The following is a 20335-nucleotide window of genomic DNA, read 5'->3' on the forward strand; positions in this document are numbered from 1 at the left end:
AATAAAATCCTTTACTTTTCTTATGAAAATCCTCCAATCCAAAGGAGGCCTAATGTTTATGGACTATAGACAATCAACATGTTCGCTAGTTGGTTTCTGGGCTGACAACCCCGGCTGATGCTGGTTTGTTGTGAGAGAAAAATACTGTACCTTGGCTGATAAACCCTGGCTGAAACCAATAAACGAACAGACTGAATTTTCATGTACCCATAAAGCTCGCTCAAATACATCTAGTGAATATAGATATCTAGTTCCAAAGGAAGCTTAGAATGACACGTTATGGCCAATGTTTCTCCATCCTTGTATGATTATTTTATATTCTCTCAATTCTAAAAAAATCTAAATTATAATAAGGCATTTAATTTTTTTCTAGGTATATTAATTATACTATGTATTTAGACATAATATATATCTAGTAAAATCTGTATATCAAGAAAAGTTAAAATATTCTATAATTTGGAACAAAGCGAGTATGTGTATGCCTCAGTACACGGTCTATTTGGAATGGACAGTTCAATTTCAAAAAAAAACATAGGATTAAGGAAAATTTTTTGGAGGCTAAACGTGGCTTGTTTTCTGTATTTATCTATTTGCTTGACAATAGAAGCTAGTAGAGTGAAGGTACTCATGTAAAAACTCGGTGGAAATGAAAAAGCTACATTTGTAAGCTCTAGCCGACCAACTTGGGAGAGGAAGGTGGTGACACTTGCTAATATTCTTTCGCATTTTTTTATACAAGGGAATGAATTCTTCTAGCTTTGGCTGTGATTCCAAGATGTAGCCCTAAGTATGTGGGTAAAGAGCCTTTTGCATAGCCAAAACTTCTTGCTAGATAATTTAGCTTTTTCTCATAGATGTTTATGGGAACCATCATTAATTTCTTGAAGTTAACCTTTAGAATGGTAGATTCCAAGAAGGTGTTTGGCACTAATTTAAAAATAAAAGTTGTCTGGCATCACCTATTCATGATGATTAAGGTGTCATCAGCATGTTGCATGATAGGGTAGTAAGAGGTAGTTTGCAACAGGATTGGCGAATTGGGTAATGGATTGTCTTTGGCTTTGTTTTTTTGACCAAAACTGTGGAGCAAAGATCCTTGGCTGGTCATTGAAAAAAGCCTGTTGTAAGAACAAACAGTAATGGGGATAAAGATCAATTTGTCTAACACCCCATTTGCAATCAAAAGTTTTCCCAGCAGTCCTTTAACAAAACAACTGATGTGTCTGAAGAAAGAATTGATTTGATACAACCAATCCATGTTTGCCCAAAACATTTAGCCTCCATCAAAGTAAGTACTACTTCATGTTCTATTTTGTCAAAGGCCTTTTCAAAGAAAATAAAGATATCATGATTGCTCTTTTCTATGGTCCACTAAACATAATTTTGTCAAAGACCTAATAATCTTTTATAGCCTTTTTGGAATGCATGATTTTAGAAAGGCATAAATAAGAAAAAACATAGGAATAGAATGTTCTAACATCTCATATGGATTGAAGAAACACAGAAAATGTAAGATCGATGAACGTTTCGATGTAGCATAGGAAAAACATAGGAATTTGATGAGGGAATGACACAAAGGAAACATTCCATGAGGTTCAACCTATTGGCAAAATTCCTCCAAAATTCCTTCGAAACAAGCCATTCCATAGGAATTTTATGTGATTTGTAGGAACCCAATCCTTTATTCCAAAGGGATTCATAGTAAGTTTTTCAATAGAATTACAATCCGGGGGCCTTAGAAATCATGATTAAGGCCCCCTTTGGAACACAGGAAAGATCAAACACAGGAATAGGAAAAATGTAGGATTTTGATAGGAATGTATATGCGAAACGAAGGATTGAGAAACACATGAAAACTACGAGTATAACCCTTTGGATAGAGTATATGCGAAACGGAGGATTGAGAAACACATGAAAACTACGAGTATAACCCTTTGGATAGAGCACAGGAAAGGAATTGGAAAGATAGATAAATTATTAAAGGCATGCCGCATTGATCTTCACATACTCCACTTGCAGGCACCCTAGACCCTTTGCATTAGTGGCAACAGGCATACTTGCCTCGGTCCTACGCGATGGAATGAAAAAAATGAGGTCTAGCTAGATGTTTCTTTTCCTACGGTGTTCCTTTGAAATGAGCAGCATATGAAACACAATTCTCAATCCTATAGGAAATAAAATCCTTTACTTTTCTTATGAAAATCCTCCAATCCAAAGGAGGCCTAATGTTTATGGACTATAGACAATCAACATGTTCGCTAGTTGGTTTCTGGGCTGACAACCTCGGCTGATGCTGGTTTGTTGTGAGAGAAAAATACTGTACCTTGACTGATAAACTCTGGCTGAAACCAACAAGCAAACAGACTGAATTTTAATGTACCCATAAAGCTCGCTCAAATACATCTAGTGAATATAGATATCTAGTTCCAAAGGAAGCTTAGAATGACACGTTATGGCCAATGTTTCTCCATCCTTGTACGATTATTTTATATTCTCTCAATTCTAAAAAAACTAAATTATAATAAGACATTTAATTTTTTTCTAGGCATATTAATTATACTTTGTATTTAGACATAATATATATCTAGTAAAATCTGTATATCAAGAAAAGTTAAAATATTCTATAATTTGGAATAAAGCGAGTATGTGTATGCCTCAGTGCACGGTCTATTTGGAATGGACAGTTCAATTTTAAAAAAAAACATAGGATTAAGGAAAATTTTCCGGAGGCTAAACACGGCTTGTTTTCTGTATTTATCTATTTGCTTGACAATAAAAGCTAGTAGAGTGAAGGTGCTCATGTAAAAAGTCGATGGAAATGAGAAAGCTACATTTGTAAGCTCTAGCCGACCAACTTGGGAGAGGAAGGTGGTGACACTTGCTAATCTTCTTTCGCATTTATTTATACAAGGGAATGAATTCTTCTAGCTTTGGATGTGATTCCAAGATGTAGCCCTAAGTATGTGGGTAAAGAGCCTTTTGCATAGCCAAAACTTCTTGCTAGATAATTTAGCTTTTTCTCATAGATATTTATGGGAACCATCATTAATTTCTTGAAGTTAACCTTTAGAACGGTAGATTCCAAGAAGGTGTTTGGTACTAATTTAAAAATGAAAGTTGCCTGGCATCACCTTTCATGATGATTAAGGTGTCATTAGCATGTTGCATGATAGGGAAGCAAGAGGTAGTTTGCAACAGGATTGGCTAATTGAGTAATGGATTGTCTTTGGCTTTGTTTTTTTGACCAAAACTGTGGAGCAAAGATCCTTGACTGGTCATTGAAAAAAGCCTGTTGTAAGAACAAACAGTAATGGGGATAAAGATCAATTTGTCTAACACCCCATTTGCAATCAAAAGTTTTCTCAGCACTCCTTTAACAGAACAACTGATGTGTCTGAAGAAAGAATTGATTTGATACAACCAATCCAAGTTTGCCCAAAACCTTTAGCCTCCATCAAAGTAAGTACTACTTCATGTTCTATTTTGTCAAAGGCCTTTTCAAAGAAAATAAAGATATCATGATTGCTCTTTTCTATGGTCCACTAAACTAAATTTTGTCAAAGACCTAATAATCTTTTATAGCCTTTTTGGAATGCATGATTTTAGAAAGGTAGAAATAAGAAAAAACGTAGGAATAGAATGTTCTAACATCTCATATGGATTGAAGAAACACAGAAAATGTAAGATCGATGAACGTTTCGATGTAGCATAGGAAAACATAGGAATTTGATGAGGGAATGACCCAAAGGAAACATTCCATGAGGTTCAACCTATTGGTAAAATTCCTCCAAAATTCCTTCGAAACAAGCCATTCCATATGAATTTTATGTGATTTATAGGAACCCAATCCTTTATTCCAAAGGGATTCATAGTAAGTTTTTCTATAGAATTACAATTCAGGGGCCTTAGAAATCATGATTAAGGCCCCCTTTGGAACACAGGAAAGATCAAACACAGGAATAGTGAAAATATAGGATTTTGATAGGAATGTATATGCGAAACGGAGGATTGAGAAACACATGAAAACTACGAGTATAACCCTTTGGATAGAGTATATGCGAAACGGAGGATTGAGAAACACATGAAAACTAGGAGTATAACCCTTTGGATACAGCACAGGAAAGGAATTGGAAAGATAGATAAATTATTAAAGGCATACATCATTGATCTTCACATACTCCACTTGCAGGCACCCTAGACCCTTTGCATTAGCGGCAACAGGCATACTTGCCTCGGTCCTAGGCGATGGAATGAAAAAAATGAGGTCTAGTTAGATGTTTCTTTTCCTACGGTGTTCCTTTGAAATGAGCAGGATAGGAAACACAATTCTCAATCCTATAGGAAATAAAATCCTTTACTTTTCTTATGAAAATCCTCCAATCCAAAGGAGGCCCAATGTTTATGGACCATAGACAAACAACATGTTCGCTGGTTGGTTTCTGGGTTGATAACCCCGGCTGATGCTGATTTGTTGTGAGAGAAAAATACTGTACCTTGGCTGATAAACCCTGGCTTAAACCAACAAGCGAACAGACTGAATTTTCATGTACCCATAAAGCTCGCTCAAATACATCTAGTGAATATCGATATCTAGTTCCAAAGGAAGCTTAGAATGACACGTTATGGCCAATGTTTCTCCATCCTTGTACGATTATTTTATATTCTCTCAATTCTAAAAAAATCTAAATTATAATAAGGCATTTATTTTTTTTCTAGGTATATTAATTATACTATGTATTTAGACATAATATATATCTAGTAAAATCTGTATATCAAGAAAAGTTAAAATATTCTATAATTTGGAACACAGCGAGTATGTGTATGCCTCAGTGCACGGTCTATTTGGAATGGACAGTTCAATTTCAAAAAAAAACATAGGATTAAGGAAAATTTTTCGGAGGCTAAACGTAGCTTGTTTTCTGTATTTATCTATTTGCTTGACAATAGAAGCTAGTAGAGTGAAGGTACTCATGTAAAAACTCGGTGGAAATGAAAAAGCTACATTTGTAAGCTCTAGCTGACCAACTTGGGAGAGAAAGGTGGTGACACTTGCTAATCTTCTTTCGCATTTATTTATACAAGGGAATGAATTCTTCTAGCTTTGGCTGTGATTCCAAGATGTAGCCCTAAGTATGTGGGTAAAGAGCCTTTTGCATAGCCAAAACTTCTTGCTAGATAATTTAGCTTTTTCTCATAGATGTTTATGGGAACCATCATTAATTTCTTGAAGTTAACCTTTAGAACGGTAGATTCCAAGAAGGTGTTTGGTACTAATTTAAAAATAAAAGTTGTCTGGCATCACCTTTCATGATGATTAAGGTGTCATCAGCATGTTGCATGATAGGGAAGTAAGAGGTAGTTTGCAACAGGATTGGCGAATTGGGTAATGGATTGTGTTTGGCTTTGTTTTTTTGACCAAAACTGTGGAGCAAAGATCCTTGGCTGGTCATTGAAAAAAGCCTGTTGTAAGAACAAACAGTAATGGGGATAAAGATCAATTTGTCTAACACCCCATTTGCAATCAAAAGTTTTCCCAGCACTCCTTTAACAGAACAACTGATGTGTCTGAAGAAAGAATTGATTTGATACAACCAATCCAAGTTTGCCCAAAACCTTTAGCCTCCATCAAAGTAAGTACTACTTCATGTTCTATTTTGTCAAAGGCCTTTTCAAAGAAAATAAAGATATCATGATTGCTCTTTTCTATGGTCCACTAAACTAAATTTTGTCAAAGACCTAATAATCTTTTATAGCCTTTTTGGAATGCATGATTTTAGAAAGGCAGAAATAAGAAAAAGCGTAGGAATAGAATGTTCTAACATCTCATATGGATTGAAGAAACACAGAAAATGTAAGATCGATGAACGTTTCGATGTAGCATAGGAAAACATAGGAATTTGATGAGGGAATGACCCAAAGGAAACATTCCATGAGGTTCAACCTATTGGTAAAATTCCTCCAAAATTCCTTCGAAACAAGCCATTCCATAGGAATTTTATGTGATTTGTAGGAACCCAATCCTTTATTCCAAAGGGATTCATAGTAAGTTTTTCTATAGAATTACAATTCAGGGGCCTTAGAAATCATGATTAAGGCCCCCTTTGGAACACAGGAAAGATCAAACACAGGAATAGTGAAAATATAGGATTTTGATAGGAATGTATATGCGAAACGGAGGATTGAGAAACACATGAAAACTACGAGTATAACCCTTTGGATAGAGTATATGCGAAACGGAGGATTGAGAAACACATGAAAACTAGGAGTATAACCCTTTGGATACAGCACAGGAAAGGAATTGGAAAGATAGATAAATTATTAAAGGCATACAGCATTGATCTTCACATACTCCACTTGCAGGCACCCTAGACCCTTTGCATTAGCGGCAACAGGCATACTTGCCTCGGTCCTACGCGATGGAATGAAAAAAATGAGGTCTAGTTAGATGTTTCTTTTCCTACGGTGTTCCTTTGAAATGAGCAGGATAGGAAACACAATTCGCAATCCTATAGGAAATAAAATCCTTTACTTTTCTTATGAAAATCCTCCAATCCAAAGGAGGCCCAATGTTTATGGACCATAGACAAACAACATGTTCGCTGGTTGGTTTCTGGGTTGATAACCCCGGCTGATGCTGGTTTGTTGTGAGAAAAAAATATTGTATCTTGGCTGATAAACCCTGGCTGAAACCAACAAGCGAACAGACTGAATTTTCATGTACCCATAAAGCTCGCTCAAATACATCTAATGAATATCGATATCTAGTTCCAAAGGAAGCTTAGAATGACACGTTATGGCCAATGTTTCTCCATCCTTGTACGATTATTTTATATTCTCTCAATTCTAAAAAAATCTAAATTATAATAAGGCATTTATTTTTTTTCTAGGTATATTAATTATACTATGTATTTAGACATAATATATATCTAGTAAAATCTGTATATCAAGAAAAGTTAAAATATTCTATAATTTGGAACACAGCGAGTATGTGTATGCCTCAGTGCACGGTCTATTTGGAATGGACAGTTCAATTTCAAAAAAAACATAGGATTAAGGAAAATTTTTCGGAGGCTAAACGTAGCTTGTTTTCTGTATTTATCTATTTGCTTGACAATAGAAGCTAGTAGAGTGAAGGTACTCATGTAAAAACTCGGTGGAAATGAAAAAGCTACATTTGTAAGCTCTAGCTGACCAACTTGGGAGAGAAAGGTGGTGACACTTGCTAATCTTCTTTCGCATTTATTTATACAAGGGAATGAATTCTTCTAGCTTTGGCTGTGATTCCAAGATGTAGCCCTAAGTATGTGGGTAAAGAGCCTTTTGCATAGCCAAAACTTCTTGCTAGATAATTTAGCTTTTTCTCATAGATGTTTATGGGAACCATCATTAATTTCTTGAAGTTAACCTTTAGAACGGTAGATTCCAAGAAGGTGTTTGGTACTAATTTAAAAATAAAAGTTGTCTGGCATCACCTTTCATGATGATTAAGGTGTCATCAGCATGTTGCATGATAGGGAAGTAAGAGGTAGTTTGCAACAGGATTGGCGAATTGGGTAATGGATTGTGTTTGGCTTTGTTTTTTTGACCAAAACTGTGGAGCAAAGATCCTTGGCTGGTCATTGAAAAAAGCCTGTTGTAAGAACAAACAGTAATGGGGATAAAGATCAATTTGTCTAACACCCCATTTGCAATCAAAAGTTTTCCCAGCACTCCTTTAACAGAACAACTGATGTGTCTGAAGAAAGAATTGATTTGATACAACCAATCCAAGTTTGCCCAAAACCTTTAGCCTCCATCAAAGTAAGTACTACTTCATGTTCTATTTTGTCAAAGGCCTTTTCAAAGAAAATAAAGATATCATGATTGCTCTTTTCTATGGTCCACTAAACTAAATTTTGTCAAAGACCTAATAATCTTTTATAGCCTTTTTGGAATGCATGATTTTAGAAAGGCAGAAATAAGAAAAAGCGTAGGAATAGAATGTTCTAACATCTCATATGGATTGAAGAAACACAGAAAATGTAAGATCGATGAACGTTTCGATGTAGCATAGGAAAAACATAGGAATTTGATGAGGGAATGACACGAAGGAAACATTCCATGAGGTTCAACCTATTGGCAAAATTCCTCCAAAATTCTTTCGAAACAAGCCATTCCATAGGAATTTTATGTGATTTGTAGGAACCCAATCCTTTATTCCAAAGGGATTCATAGTAAGTTTTTCAATAGAATTACAATCCGGGGGCCTTAGAAATCATGATTAAGGCCCCCTTTGGAACACAAGAAAGATCAAACATAGGAATAGTGAAAATGTAGGATTTTGATAGGAATGTATATGCGAAACGGAGGATTGAGAAACACATGAAAACTACGAGTATAACCCTTTGGATAGAGTATATGCGAAACGGAGGATTGAGAAACACATGAAAACTAGGAGTATAACCCTTTGGATAGAGCACAGGAAAGGAATTAGAAAGATAGATAAATTATTAAAGGCATACAGCATTGATCTTCACATACTCCACTTGCAGGCACCCTAGACCCTTTGCATTAGCGGCAACATGCATACTTGCCTGTTCCTTTGAAATGAGCAGCATAGCATAGGAAACACAATTCTCAATCCTATAGGAAATAAAATCCTTTACTTTTCTTATGAAAATCCTCCAATCCAAAGGAGGCCTAATGTTTATGGACCATAGACAATCAACATGTTCGCTTGTTGGTTTCTGGGCTGATAACCCGGCTGATGCTGGTTTGTTATAAGAGAAAAATACTGTACCATGACTGATAAACCCTGGCTGAAACCAACAAACGAACAGATTAAATTTTCATGTACCCATAAAGCTCGCTCAAATACATCTAGTGAATATAGATATCTAGTTCCAAAGGAAGCTTAGAATGACATGTTATGGCCAATGTTTCTCCATCCTTGTACGATTATTTTATATTCTCTCAATTCTAAAAAAAATCTAAATTATAATAAGACATTTAATTATTTTCTAGGTATATTAATTATACTATGTATTTAGACATAATATATATCTAGTAAAATCTGTATATTAAGAAAAGTTAAAATATTCTATAATTTGGAACAAAGCGAGTATGGGTATTCCTCAGTGCACGTCTATTTGGAATGGACAGTTCAATTTAAAAAAAAAACATAGGATTAAGGAAAATTTTCCGGAGGCTAAACGCGGCTTAATGTATAAATTGAGACTGTAGGCGTTCAAATTCTTAGAATTTTTTTTACTGAAACAAATATGCCAACCCTTTACGTTGGACGGCCTAATAACCGAGACTTTTCAGCATGTAAGTATACAGCAAAACCGCGATCCGGAAGAACAGAGAAACGAAAACTCTTTCTCATTTCTCCCCTCGCTCCCGAATCACGCTCCTGCCCTTCTCAATTCTCAGGCATCCCCGGCGTCCTCCGCCATGGTAACCAACCCGCATCCGATTGCCCCAATACTTTCCTTGATTCTTTCCTGTTCCTCACCTTGGTTCGATCTGCCTCGCCGGTGCAGATCCGGTTCATCCTGCTGCAGAACCGGCAGGGGAAGACGCGGCTGGCCAAGTACTACGTCCCGCTCGAGGACTCCGAGAAGCACAAGGTCGAGTACGAGGTGAGCCTGCTGGTGGAGAAGAAAGATTTGGTCTTGGTGCCGCATTCTGGCTCCGGCTTTGATTTGGGCGTTGCTGACCCCCGGTGGTGTTTCTTGGTTCTTGGTTGCTGTGAATCCAGGTGCATCGGCTCGTGGTCAACCGGGATCCCAAGTTCACCAACTTCGTCGAGGTGGGTGGTTCTAGCTCTTGTGATTAGGGTATTTTCTCGTTAGATTGGGGATACTGTTTGGAAGAAAGGGATAATTCATAATTGCTATTCTGAGCTACAGAATCAGCTTGGCACGCTGAAAGTTCCTAAATTTTGTGTGGTGGCTGTGTAACACGTGATACACAAAGATCACTGGATGATTAAAATGAGTGCATTTGCTTTTAACACTTATCATCGAGACTTGCTAAGTCATTTAAGTTTTGCTGAATTTTCTCTAAAAAATTTGAGTTTTGCTGAAGAATCTTCCCATATTAGGCTGCTAACCAGGAACATCATAGTGGGTATGCACATGCATGTCTAAACTCTGAAGTTTTACACAATAGGTTAACTCTTCGTAAATTACAAATAGATCCAAATAACCCATGCTTGAATAGAATATTGTGAATATCTAATGGAAATTCGCTTGATTGCATCATCATTAGCCTTTGAAAAAAATTCTAGTAACCATTTGCAGGATTCCTATTTCATGCCTATCTTGTCTTTCTTTACTCTTTAGTGAGCCCAATTTAACTCTCATGCAGTAGGCATAGCTTTAAACTCATTTTAGTACAACCAAATCTAGCTTTGTCAATTTTACCAAACTTCAGTCAGAATCATAAAGTTCATGTTCTTGAACTTGTCAAAAGGCAAGATCAAATCTTGCTCACTGTTGATTTAGAAGACATGAGTTAGGATGGAGATTTAAGTTAGTGTGTGAATATGTGGCAAATGATAATGTTTACTATCCATCAGGACATTTGTTATGGCAAGTGGAGCCGATTCCAGTTGCCCCTTGCCGGCACCAGCAGTGGGACGTCGTGGAGCACAGGGCACTCGCTGAGCACGTCGCAGAAGAAGATGCCATGCCAGAGGTCCACCCAGGCGACTGTGCCACCCTCACCGCCGATTGCGATGGTCTTCTCAGTCTCATGGTACAACCTGTCTTCGGTAGTATCAGGTAAAGGGATTAGCCTGTCCCTCACGAGATCACTCACAGACATCACCTTGGAGATCCACCCCTCGAAGGAATTGGAGGACTTGTTCAGGTGGAGGTCGAAATCCCACCCAATGAGCACGCGACGACCATGGAACACGGGGGCCTTAACACCTAGGGCGGCGATGGCATACCAGCTGGTGCTGTCTTCGTCTTCGCGGCTAAGGATGACAGTTGCGGAGTCGGTGAGACACCTGTAGTTCGGGTTCGGGACCAGATCTAGGCGACGGGCGCGCAGGCTGTAGACGAAGTAGTCCCAGTCGCGTCCGTGGCCGATGGTGTCCGGGTAGACGGGGACGCAAAGGAGGACGAGATCAGCGTCGGTGGTGATGACCTTGGGAACTGCGTTGGGGAACTCGAGGTCGGGGCAGTGGACGCAGAAGTGTGAGACAAGTGGCGGGCGGGCGGCACGGAAGGTAACCTGGATGCGTAAGTCGGTGCTCGTGGTGCCCTCAGCGGTAGGGGCGTTGACGAGGTTGGCGATGTAGCATCACCTGTCGAGGAGGACCAAGCCTGAGCCTGAGGCGGAATCCAGGAGGAAACAGTAGATGCGGGAGCCATAGCAGTGTTATGGCAAGTGGAGCCGGCCAAGGGGCCCACGTGGTACTGTAGCATGTGAACAGATTAGATTAGATTGGTTTGATTTGTTAGGAAAGAGATATGTTAGATTGATTCGGTTAGGATATTTCCTTAGGGGTCAAATCAATTATCTCTATAAAAGAGAGAACCCTGTATCATTTATAGTCAAGCAAGAAGATCCTAAGATAGTTCCCGAGGAAGGGCTCCTATCTGGGGTCTCTCTGCTAATCCATTGACCTTAGTCAATCCATAACAAATTGGTATCGGAGATCCAGCGCAGGGGCATCGTCATCCACCATGACGGGCCCTAGCATCGATCTTGTGGCGATGGATGCCAAGCTTGACCACATCCTCGCGCAACTCTCCACCATGAACAAGCGATTGAATTCGCATGACGAGCGCATTGCGCGCTTGGAGAAATTCCAGGAAGAGAAGAAAGTGGGGGCAGCAGCGACACCCACCGCCGCCACGGTCGCCGTCAACCGGCCCCTCGTCCCCATGAAGGCCTTGGAGGGCGACATGACCATCGATGCCGCAAGCCAGGCCAACGTGAATGACAACCAGGTAGCCGCTTTGGCGGGTGGCGCTGTCCAACGCTACGTGCCGTCACACCGGAGGGCCAAGGCCAGGATGCCGTTACCATCTCCAGCCCTGATATCCCCTATGCCGACAATTGTGGCACCACCAATGAAGACCCCGGCTGTCACGACTTTGGCAGTCTCTTAACCAGCGTCACCCATGCAGGCGATCAACCCTGCACCAACATTGGCGGACATGGTGCCTTTGTCGCTGCCTCTACGAGCCGCAGCACCGATCCCTTGAGCAGGGCCGTGGCTGTTTGCATGCGCAGATTCCCCGCCGGCTCAGCAGCAGGCCTTCAAAGCTCCATCGGCTGCTTGGAGTACGCCTCCAGCGCAGCCCTGCTCTGCTGCACCCATAGCAGGGGTGGCTGCTCGTGGAGGGCGCCATCGACTCCACGTGCAGGCACTCCATGGATTCGAGTCAGGCGGATTAGATTCCTGGCAGATCAGATGGAGCAGCCAGGTTTGGCACCTTGAGGAGGAAGGTATGGATCGTGCACCATTGCAGAAGCAGATTCCATGGGACGGAGTTGATTTTGGGGAGCCGTATGTCTTCTGCCTCGATTACAACTGCAACATAGGACTCCTTAGCAGGGCTGCCATGGCGATCTTCTCTGGACTGCATGGTCTTCTGCTCCAGCAATCGCCACAGCTCGAGGACGAGTTGTCTTGGAGGGGTGGAGTAGTGTTATGGCAAGTGGAGCCAGCCAGGGTACAGTAACAGGCCAGATTAGATTAGATCGGTTTGGTTTGTTAGGAAAGAGATATGTTAGATTGATTCGGTTAGGATATTTCATTAGGGGTCAAGTCAGTCATCTCTATAAAAGAGAACTCTGTATCAGTTATAGTCAAGCAAGAAGATCCTAAGATAGTTCCCGAGGAAGGGCTGCTATCTAGGGTCTCTGCTAATCCATCTACCGAAGTCAATCCATAACAACATTACATTCATACTATTTTTTTGTTGTCATCTATCATCCTCTTGCTGCTCCGTTTTCATTCATACAGGTCCCCATACGACAGTGAAAACCCTATCAGTAATCAACTTCCAGAAACTGATGATTAGATATTTAGTATGACCATAAAAAAGGTCTTCAATTTCACTGTTTGTTCTAACTCTTGTAACTGATGTTGGATTTCTCTTGCAGTTCCGCACACACAAAGTTATCTACAGAAGATATGCAGGACTTTTTTTCTCTATGTGCGTGGACATCACCGACAATGAATTGGCATACTTGGAATGTATCCATTTGTTTGTCGAGATATTGGACCATTTCTTCAGCAATGTGTGTGAACTTGATTTAGTATTTAACTTCCACAAGGTAACCTCAATGTCTCACTAGGCTAATCTAGCAATCTGCAATAAGTCAACACTTTTGATCTTTTCACATCTTGTATTGAAACTTGAAAGAGTAATTTCCATCTAAATATTCTCTTTATCAACAAGTTCATTGTGACCAATTTGCATATATTGAGCTAGTGCTACTGTATTCTGGCTAAGATTTTTTAAAAAGCCCCTGCTGGCATTGATTGTGTTAACATGTAATCTGCTATGCAGTTTAGATAACTGTACTGAAAAGTTTGATTTGTAAACTGAAAGCTATTTAATGTGTTAGGGTTAAACATTCTCTGAGCCCAAAATCATGCATATGTGCTAGCACCATTGCATTCTGCTAAGATGTTTACTTATTTGGTGTTGTGTTTGTCATCTGGCACTCGTTAAGGTGTTAGATACTTGTGCGCAGATGATAAAAGGGGCCATAGGGAAACTGTTAGCATCATGACTTTATAAGATGTTACTCCTGCATACATGACATCGCTGAGCTATTTGAACTAGTAACAACCTTTTAGTTATTTTGCCCTGTTTTCTGGTACTCTGATTTTTGTCATGATTCTTTTATATGTCAATATATAGTACCTTCTCGTTGTCAAATGATAATTTTTAAATATGTATTTTCACTTTGCTTTAGAGTTCTAGTGTCTTCAATAAACAATTATCTATGCATTGGGAGGTTGCACATATGATCACCGAAAGCCCTTCTCTATATTGTCAAAACTCAATCTGTATTTGCATTAGACACTAGGAAAGAAATTTTCACAACAGTCTATTTAGAACTGAATATTTGGAAATAAACATTGCTACAATCAAGACAAAATGTGACTGCTTTTGCTCTCTAGTTTTTGTCTTTCAAAAACAATACTAAAGTATCTAACTATCATTTGTGAATTTGCTTCTTGAACTTTTTCGCTATGTGCTGTAGGTCTACTTGATATTGGATGAGTTCATTCTTGCCGGAGAGCTTCAAGAAACAAGCAAAAGGGTATTGCTTTTCCCATCATAATACAAATTCACTGCCATCCATATGTTTAGGTATTTGTATAAAAATTATTGATCGAAGCATCCATTGTTTTCTCAGTATTGAGTATATGATGTAACTGAATATACCCAGAAAATCAATTAATAATTTCTTTTAGTGGAAGGTCAGGTGCTACTATTTTAGATAGTATCACTATAACTTTCCCTTGACTGTAGGAGTTCTAGAATAGTAAAAGTATTTCTTTTGTGCAACTATTCTACCTGAAATGAGATTAACTGAATATATCAATATTGTCAATCTGCATGGAGTCAAAACTTAATATGATTTACGAAAAGGTGTGCTGGCATAGCTTGCTATTCACACTACAAAGCATTTCTCTGCTTTCCTAAATGTAGCTGCCCTTATTCTTTCTGTATTAAAAAAAAATAGCATAGTACCTGTTATTCTACAGAACAGAACACTGAATGGTTTTCAGCATTTTATGCGGTCTTTCCAGAAGTGTTCTATTATTGAAGTTGTGCCTGCACTATTGCAGGATGATTGATGTTAATAATGACTTGAACTAAATAGTGAAACTGTGGCACGACACAAGTATCTGTGGGTTTTCTAAATTTGCTACTCCCAGATAATTCTAGGCTAAATGCACTGTTGTTTGCAGTTTTACTCTGAATTGACACTAGGGATGCAGGTTTTGTTTCTTATGGCCTTCTGGGTCATTGGGTTGACCTGGAACTCACACATTTTAGTTAACTTTGTGGATAGACCAATGCATGTAGGGAAGCAAATAAACTAAATTAGTAACCTAGAACTACCCACTGGTGCCACAACTTGCATCCCTTTTAGCCCCATTTGGCATGGCTCCTCATTGCTAGAGTGTGCGGAGGAGCTGGAGCCAGTCAGCCACAGCCGGTGAAGCCAAGAATGGCTCCTAGTTTATTTTGAGAAAAGATATACAAATAGCAGCTACAGCATCCGTCTATGCTCAACATAGCAGGTCTCAAGTCCTGGTAAAGGAGGAGGGTTGTGATAAGGGTGGCGAACCAACGTTAAATCTAGCCATTCTAATGGAGATGAAACCCGAAAGAAAATTGTTTGGGCGTAACCCTCTTAGCGACGTGCCATATCGGAACCCGGGTATGGTGTTAAATGGGCAAGGGCCGGGTCGGCACTCCCTTGGTGACGCGCCGTGTCGTGATCTGGGCATGGTGTCCAGTGAGCAAGGGTCTTCACATCTGAGCCGACGGGTGTGAAGGGTAAGGAAGCTAGTCGAACCAACTAGGATTCGTTTAGGTAGTTGGAATATAGAGTCGCTTACAGGTAAGTTAAGAGAATTATTTGATACCGCGACTAGGAGGCGTGTAAATATATTATGCGTTCAAGAGACTAAATGGAAGGGTCAGAAGGCGAAGGAGGTGGACAATACAAGTTTTAAGCTTTGGTACACAGGGACAGTCGCGAATAGAAATGGAGTAGGAGTTTTGATTGATAAGAGCCTTAAGAATGATGTGGTGAGAGTGAGAAGGCAAGGAGATAGGATTATCTTAGTCCACCTTGTCGTTAGTGATATGGTCTTGAACGTAATTAGTGCGTATGCCTCCCAAGCAATGTTTCCCTAAACGGTAAACGGTCTTTACACGGCCGCCCTTCGTTTAGCGTTTAGGCTATTTACACGGTGTTTAAACGAAGTTAAACGGTCTAAACGGTTTTGTACTTTTATAAAAAAAATACATATAATTATATATGTGCATGTAAAAAATCAAGTATTCTAGCATTTATACATATTTATCCGAGTAAAAATCAATTATTTTGGTATGTATATATATTTATGCATGTGAAAAGAACCAAATATAGATATTTATGCATGTAACATATCAGGTGTACACATTTATAAATATAATAAACTTAAGTATATAAATTTATTCATACAAAACTGAACTAGATTTACCTCGTGTTTTGCCAAAACGGTCGTTTAAATAGCTGTTTAGCTCGTTTAATGTTGTTTATCTTCGTTCCGTTTAGGCCGTTTTTCCCGTTTTTTACCATTTAAACGGTCAACCGTTTAATTTCCGTTTACCCCTAAACAAAACAGTTTATCACCGTTTATCGTTTATTGCCCGTTTAATCCGTTTAGGCGAACACTGCTCCTAAGTAGGCCTTGACGAGAGTGCTAAGAGATAGTTCTGGGAAGACTTAGATGGTCTGATCAGAGCTATACTTAGTAGTGTGAAGTTTTTTTTATAGGAGATCTTAATGGGCATGTAGGTACTACAAACGCGGGTTTCGAGGCAGTTCATGGAGGTTTTGGGTATGGTAGTAGGAATCAGGAGGAGAAGGAAGTTCTGGACTTCGCGGTAGCTTTTGACCTGATAATAGCCAACACTTTCTTTAGAAAGAGAGAATATCATCTAGTGACCTTCAGTAGCGGATAACACTCTAGTCATATTGACTTTGTCCTCGCAAGAAGAAAGGACAAACGAGCATGCTTGGGTTGCAAGGTGATACCAGGGGAGTGTGCTGTTTCTTAACATAAGCTTTGGTGGCAGACTTTAGGGATAAACAAGCTAAGATTGAAAGAACAAAGTGATGAAAACTGAAATGGGAGACGTTAGAGGTATTCAGGGAAATGATTATCAAAGAGGGCTCTTGTAAGGAAGAAGAGGATATAAACATGTGGGAGAAGATGGCAACCAACATTTGGAAGGTGGCCTCAGAGGTGTGTGGAGTAACCAAAGGAAGTGGACGCGAGGCTAAAGATACTTGGTGTGGAACGAGGAAGTCCAAAGGGTTATTAAGGAGAAGAAAGAATGCTATACACGCTTGTACCATGATAGGAGTGGACAACATAGAGAAGTACAAGGTGGCAAAGAAGACTGCAAAGCGAGCTGTAAGTGTGGGAAAGGGTAGAGCGTACGAGGATTTTTACCAACATTTGAGTACGAAGGAAGGAGAAAAGTATATTTATAGGATGGCTAGGGTTCGTGAGAGAAAGATAAGGGACTTCAATCAGGTTAAGTGTATTAAGGATGAAAGGGAGCATCGTTTGGTGAAGCAGGATGAGATCCGACATCGATGGTAAGAGTATTTTAACAAATTGTTCAATGGTGAGAATACGGACAATATCTTTCAGTTGGATGACTTTTTTTATGACACCAATAGGTGCTTTGTGCGGAGAATCAAGAATCTGAGGTTAGAGAGGCGTTGAAAAGGATGAAAGGAGGTAAGACGATTAGACCGGATGGTATCCCAATCGAGGTGTAGAGATGCCTCGGGAACATAGCTATAGTATGGCTCACCAAGCTGTTCAACCATATTTTTTGATCGAATAAGATGCCTGACGAGTGGAGAAGTATATTGATACCGATCTATAAGAATAAAGAGGATATTCAAAGTTGTACTAATTATCAGAGAATTAAGTTGATGAGCCATACTATGAAGCTATGGGAGAGTTATCGAGCATCGCTTGAGAGCAATAACGCGGGTCTCTATGAACCAATTTGGTTTTATGCCCGGAAGGTCAATCATGAAAAGTATTTTCTTAATAAGACAAGTTATGGAGCAGTATAGGAAGAATGACCTACACATGATTTTTCTTGACTTGAAGAAGGCTTATGATAAAATACCTAGGAATGTTATGTGGTGGGCTTTGGACAAACATAAAGTCCCAACGAAGTATGTTGTGCTCATTAAGGATATGTACAACAATGTTGTGACTAGTGTTTGAACAAGTGATGGAGACACGGATGACTTCCCGATTAGGATAGGACTACATCAAGGATCAGCTTGAGCCCTTATCTATTTGCCTTAGTGATGGATGAGGTCACAAGGGACATGCAAGGGGATATCCCTTGGTGTATGCTTTTCGCGGATAATGTAGTGCTAGTTGATGAAAGCCGGACATAAATGAATCAGAAACTAGAGTTATGGCGGGAGACTTTGGAGTCTAAAGGTTTTAGACTCAATAGAACTAAAACTAAGTATATGAGATGTGACTTCGGCACTACTATTTGAGAGGAGGAAGATATTAGTTTGGAATATCAAGTAGTGCCTAAAAAGGATACCTTTCGATATTTAGGATCAATGCTACAGAGAGACGGGGATGTTAGCCATAGAATCAAAACATGGTGGATGAAGTGGCGCCAAGCATCTGGTGTCCTATGTGACAAAAGGGTACCACAGAAACTAAAAGACAAGTTTTATAGGACGGCGATTAGACCTGCTATATGTTGTATGGTGCAGAATGTTGGCCTACGAAAAGACGACATGTTCAACAGATAAGTGTCACGGAAATATGTATGTTACGTTGGATTTGCGTTCATACAAGAAGGGATCGAGTTCGGAACGATGATATACGTGATAGATTAGGGGTAGCACCAATTGAAGAAAAGCTTGTCCAACATCGGTTGAGGTGGTTTTGACATGTCCAACGGAGATCTCCAGAGGCACCGGTGCGTAGTGGAATCCTAAGCTAGGATAGTAACGTGAAGAGAGGCAGAGAAAGACCGAAGTTGACTTGAGTAGAGGCAATAAAAGGAGACTTGAAATGATGAAATATACCCAGAGATTTAGCCTTGGATAGAAGTGCTTGAAAAACAGTTATTTACGTGCCTGAACCTTGATTGCTTCTGCTGGGTTTTAACTCTAGCCTAACCCAACTTGTTTGGAACTTAAAGGCTTTCTTGTTGTTGTGTTGTTGTTGTATATACAAATAGCAGCTACAGCCCATGAAGGTGCCAGAGCTAAAGCTGACAGAAGCTCCACCAATCGGGGCTTAATATACATGTGCATGGAATCTTGTTGTGCTTTGTTTTCATTACAGACTTTATACTGGAAAACTTAACATGCTTTTTTTTTTTTTTTTGCTTTACTTTAAAGTTGCACATTCATTCTCATCACTTGTGTCTTTTTCAGGCAATTATAGAGAGGATGGGCGAGCTTGAGAAGCTGGAATGAAAAAGAAACAATGGTGCGTTGTACATTAGCATAGGTCCGGAGCTAGTTCTGCCCAATCGACAAAGTTGCCTCCATATTTTTTACAATTCTTTGTACCTGTTGTGCATCATTTATCCCAAACTGTGAATCGGTGCATGTGTCTTTTTACGTTTCCTGAGGTTACCGATGGATTTTTAACTGTATGTGAGGATTTCAATTTTATGGCAAAGCAAAAGATCCACTGTTCGAAGTGATCTGTTAAGTGGCCACTTTTGACTCCACTGAATACTGATCATTGTTTACTAACCTCAGTAAGAATTTGTTGTCTTATGTCTATGACGAAATATCGGTGCAACCAAGAAAGTTTCAATGAGTGATACCTGAGATGTATGCTGATTGATGTGTTTGTGACAGTAGTGGATGAATCTCGCTATCTCAGATGACACTGGTAGTCCTGAAATTCTCGTTGTGCCAGCCTCTTCACTGTTCTGGAAGGTGGGTGATAAATGGGCTGGGCCCTTGAGGGCTTTTCACGCACTAGTAGTAGTAGGGTTTCAAAAAAAAAACTAGTATTAGTAGGCCCAGCTGATCGTGTAACCACATTTCTTTCAAGTTTCTTCTTTTGTGCTTGTTAATGCGTTTTATTTTTATTTTTGTTTGCAACAAAAACTACCAAATTCATAACTCGCGGTAAACAATTATCAAAGTTAACGAGCAGAGTCAGGTGATGAATGTACACGTACCCTATGGACTGACTAATTTGTACACGTACGTGCACGCGCTGGTTTGTTTGTGAACAGATTCTTGGAAGATAAGAAGATAATGAGTTCATGCGATTACGAACTTGCAGTCGAGGGAATTTAAATCCCTCGTAAGTTAAAGTCTCTTTTATCCCTTCCAAAAGCTTTGAGAAAGAGATTAACCAAGCAAGGCCCTAGCGGTAAACTTTCGTTGTGTATATGGGTTGGTGTATGTATCTCATATTTCTTAAAAATATAGATGAAAAACTCATGGTTGTCGTATTGCTCCCTGATGGATGTGGATTGTAGAATAAAAAAGACAACGGAACGGAGCCCTGGCAACCCGGGCCACCTACATACATAACTTTGGCACATATTATGACAAC

General features: G+C 39.4%; 1 protein-coding gene and 1 pseudogene across 1 annotated transcript; one reads left to right on the forward strand and one right to left on the reverse strand.

The window, feature by feature from the left end:
- Window positions 1–9308: 9308 nt before the first annotated feature.
- Window positions 9309–19548, forward strand: LOC136508691 (AP-2 complex subunit sigma). The gene is made up of 6 exons (XM_066503437.1): window positions 9309–9438; window positions 9525–9623; window positions 9743–9793; window positions 13111–13284; window positions 14224–14283; window positions 19189–19548. The coding sequence occupies exons 1-6, from the start codon at window positions 9436–9438 to the stop codon at window positions 19228–19230; spliced, it is 429 nt and encodes a 142-aa protein (XP_066359534.1). The 5' UTR covers window positions 9309–9435; the 3' UTR covers window positions 19231–19548.
- Window positions 10569–11543, reverse strand: LOC136509389 (uncharacterized; annotated as a pseudogene).
- Window positions 19549–20335: the final 787 nt, after the last annotated feature.

Source organism: Miscanthus floridulus, chromosome 15 (genome assembly GCF_019320115.1).
Source record: "Miscanthus floridulus cultivar M001 chromosome 15, ASM1932011v1, whole genome shotgun sequence".
In the NCBI taxonomy this organism is placed as follows: Eukaryota; Viridiplantae; Streptophyta; class Magnoliopsida; order Poales; family Poaceae; genus Miscanthus; species Miscanthus floridulus.

Excerpts from the sequence above, each read along its gene's own strand:
- LOC136508691 (XM_066503437.1), top strand. Across the intron at positions 13,285-14,223 it reads TAGTATTTAACTTCCACAAG|GTCTACTTGATATTGGATGA; the intron begins GTAACCTCAATG and ends TATGTGCTGTAG. Across the intron at positions 14,284-19,188 it reads TTCAAGAAACAAGCAAAAGG|GCAATTATAGAGAGGATGGG; the intron begins GTATTGCTTTTC and ends TGTCTTTTTCAG.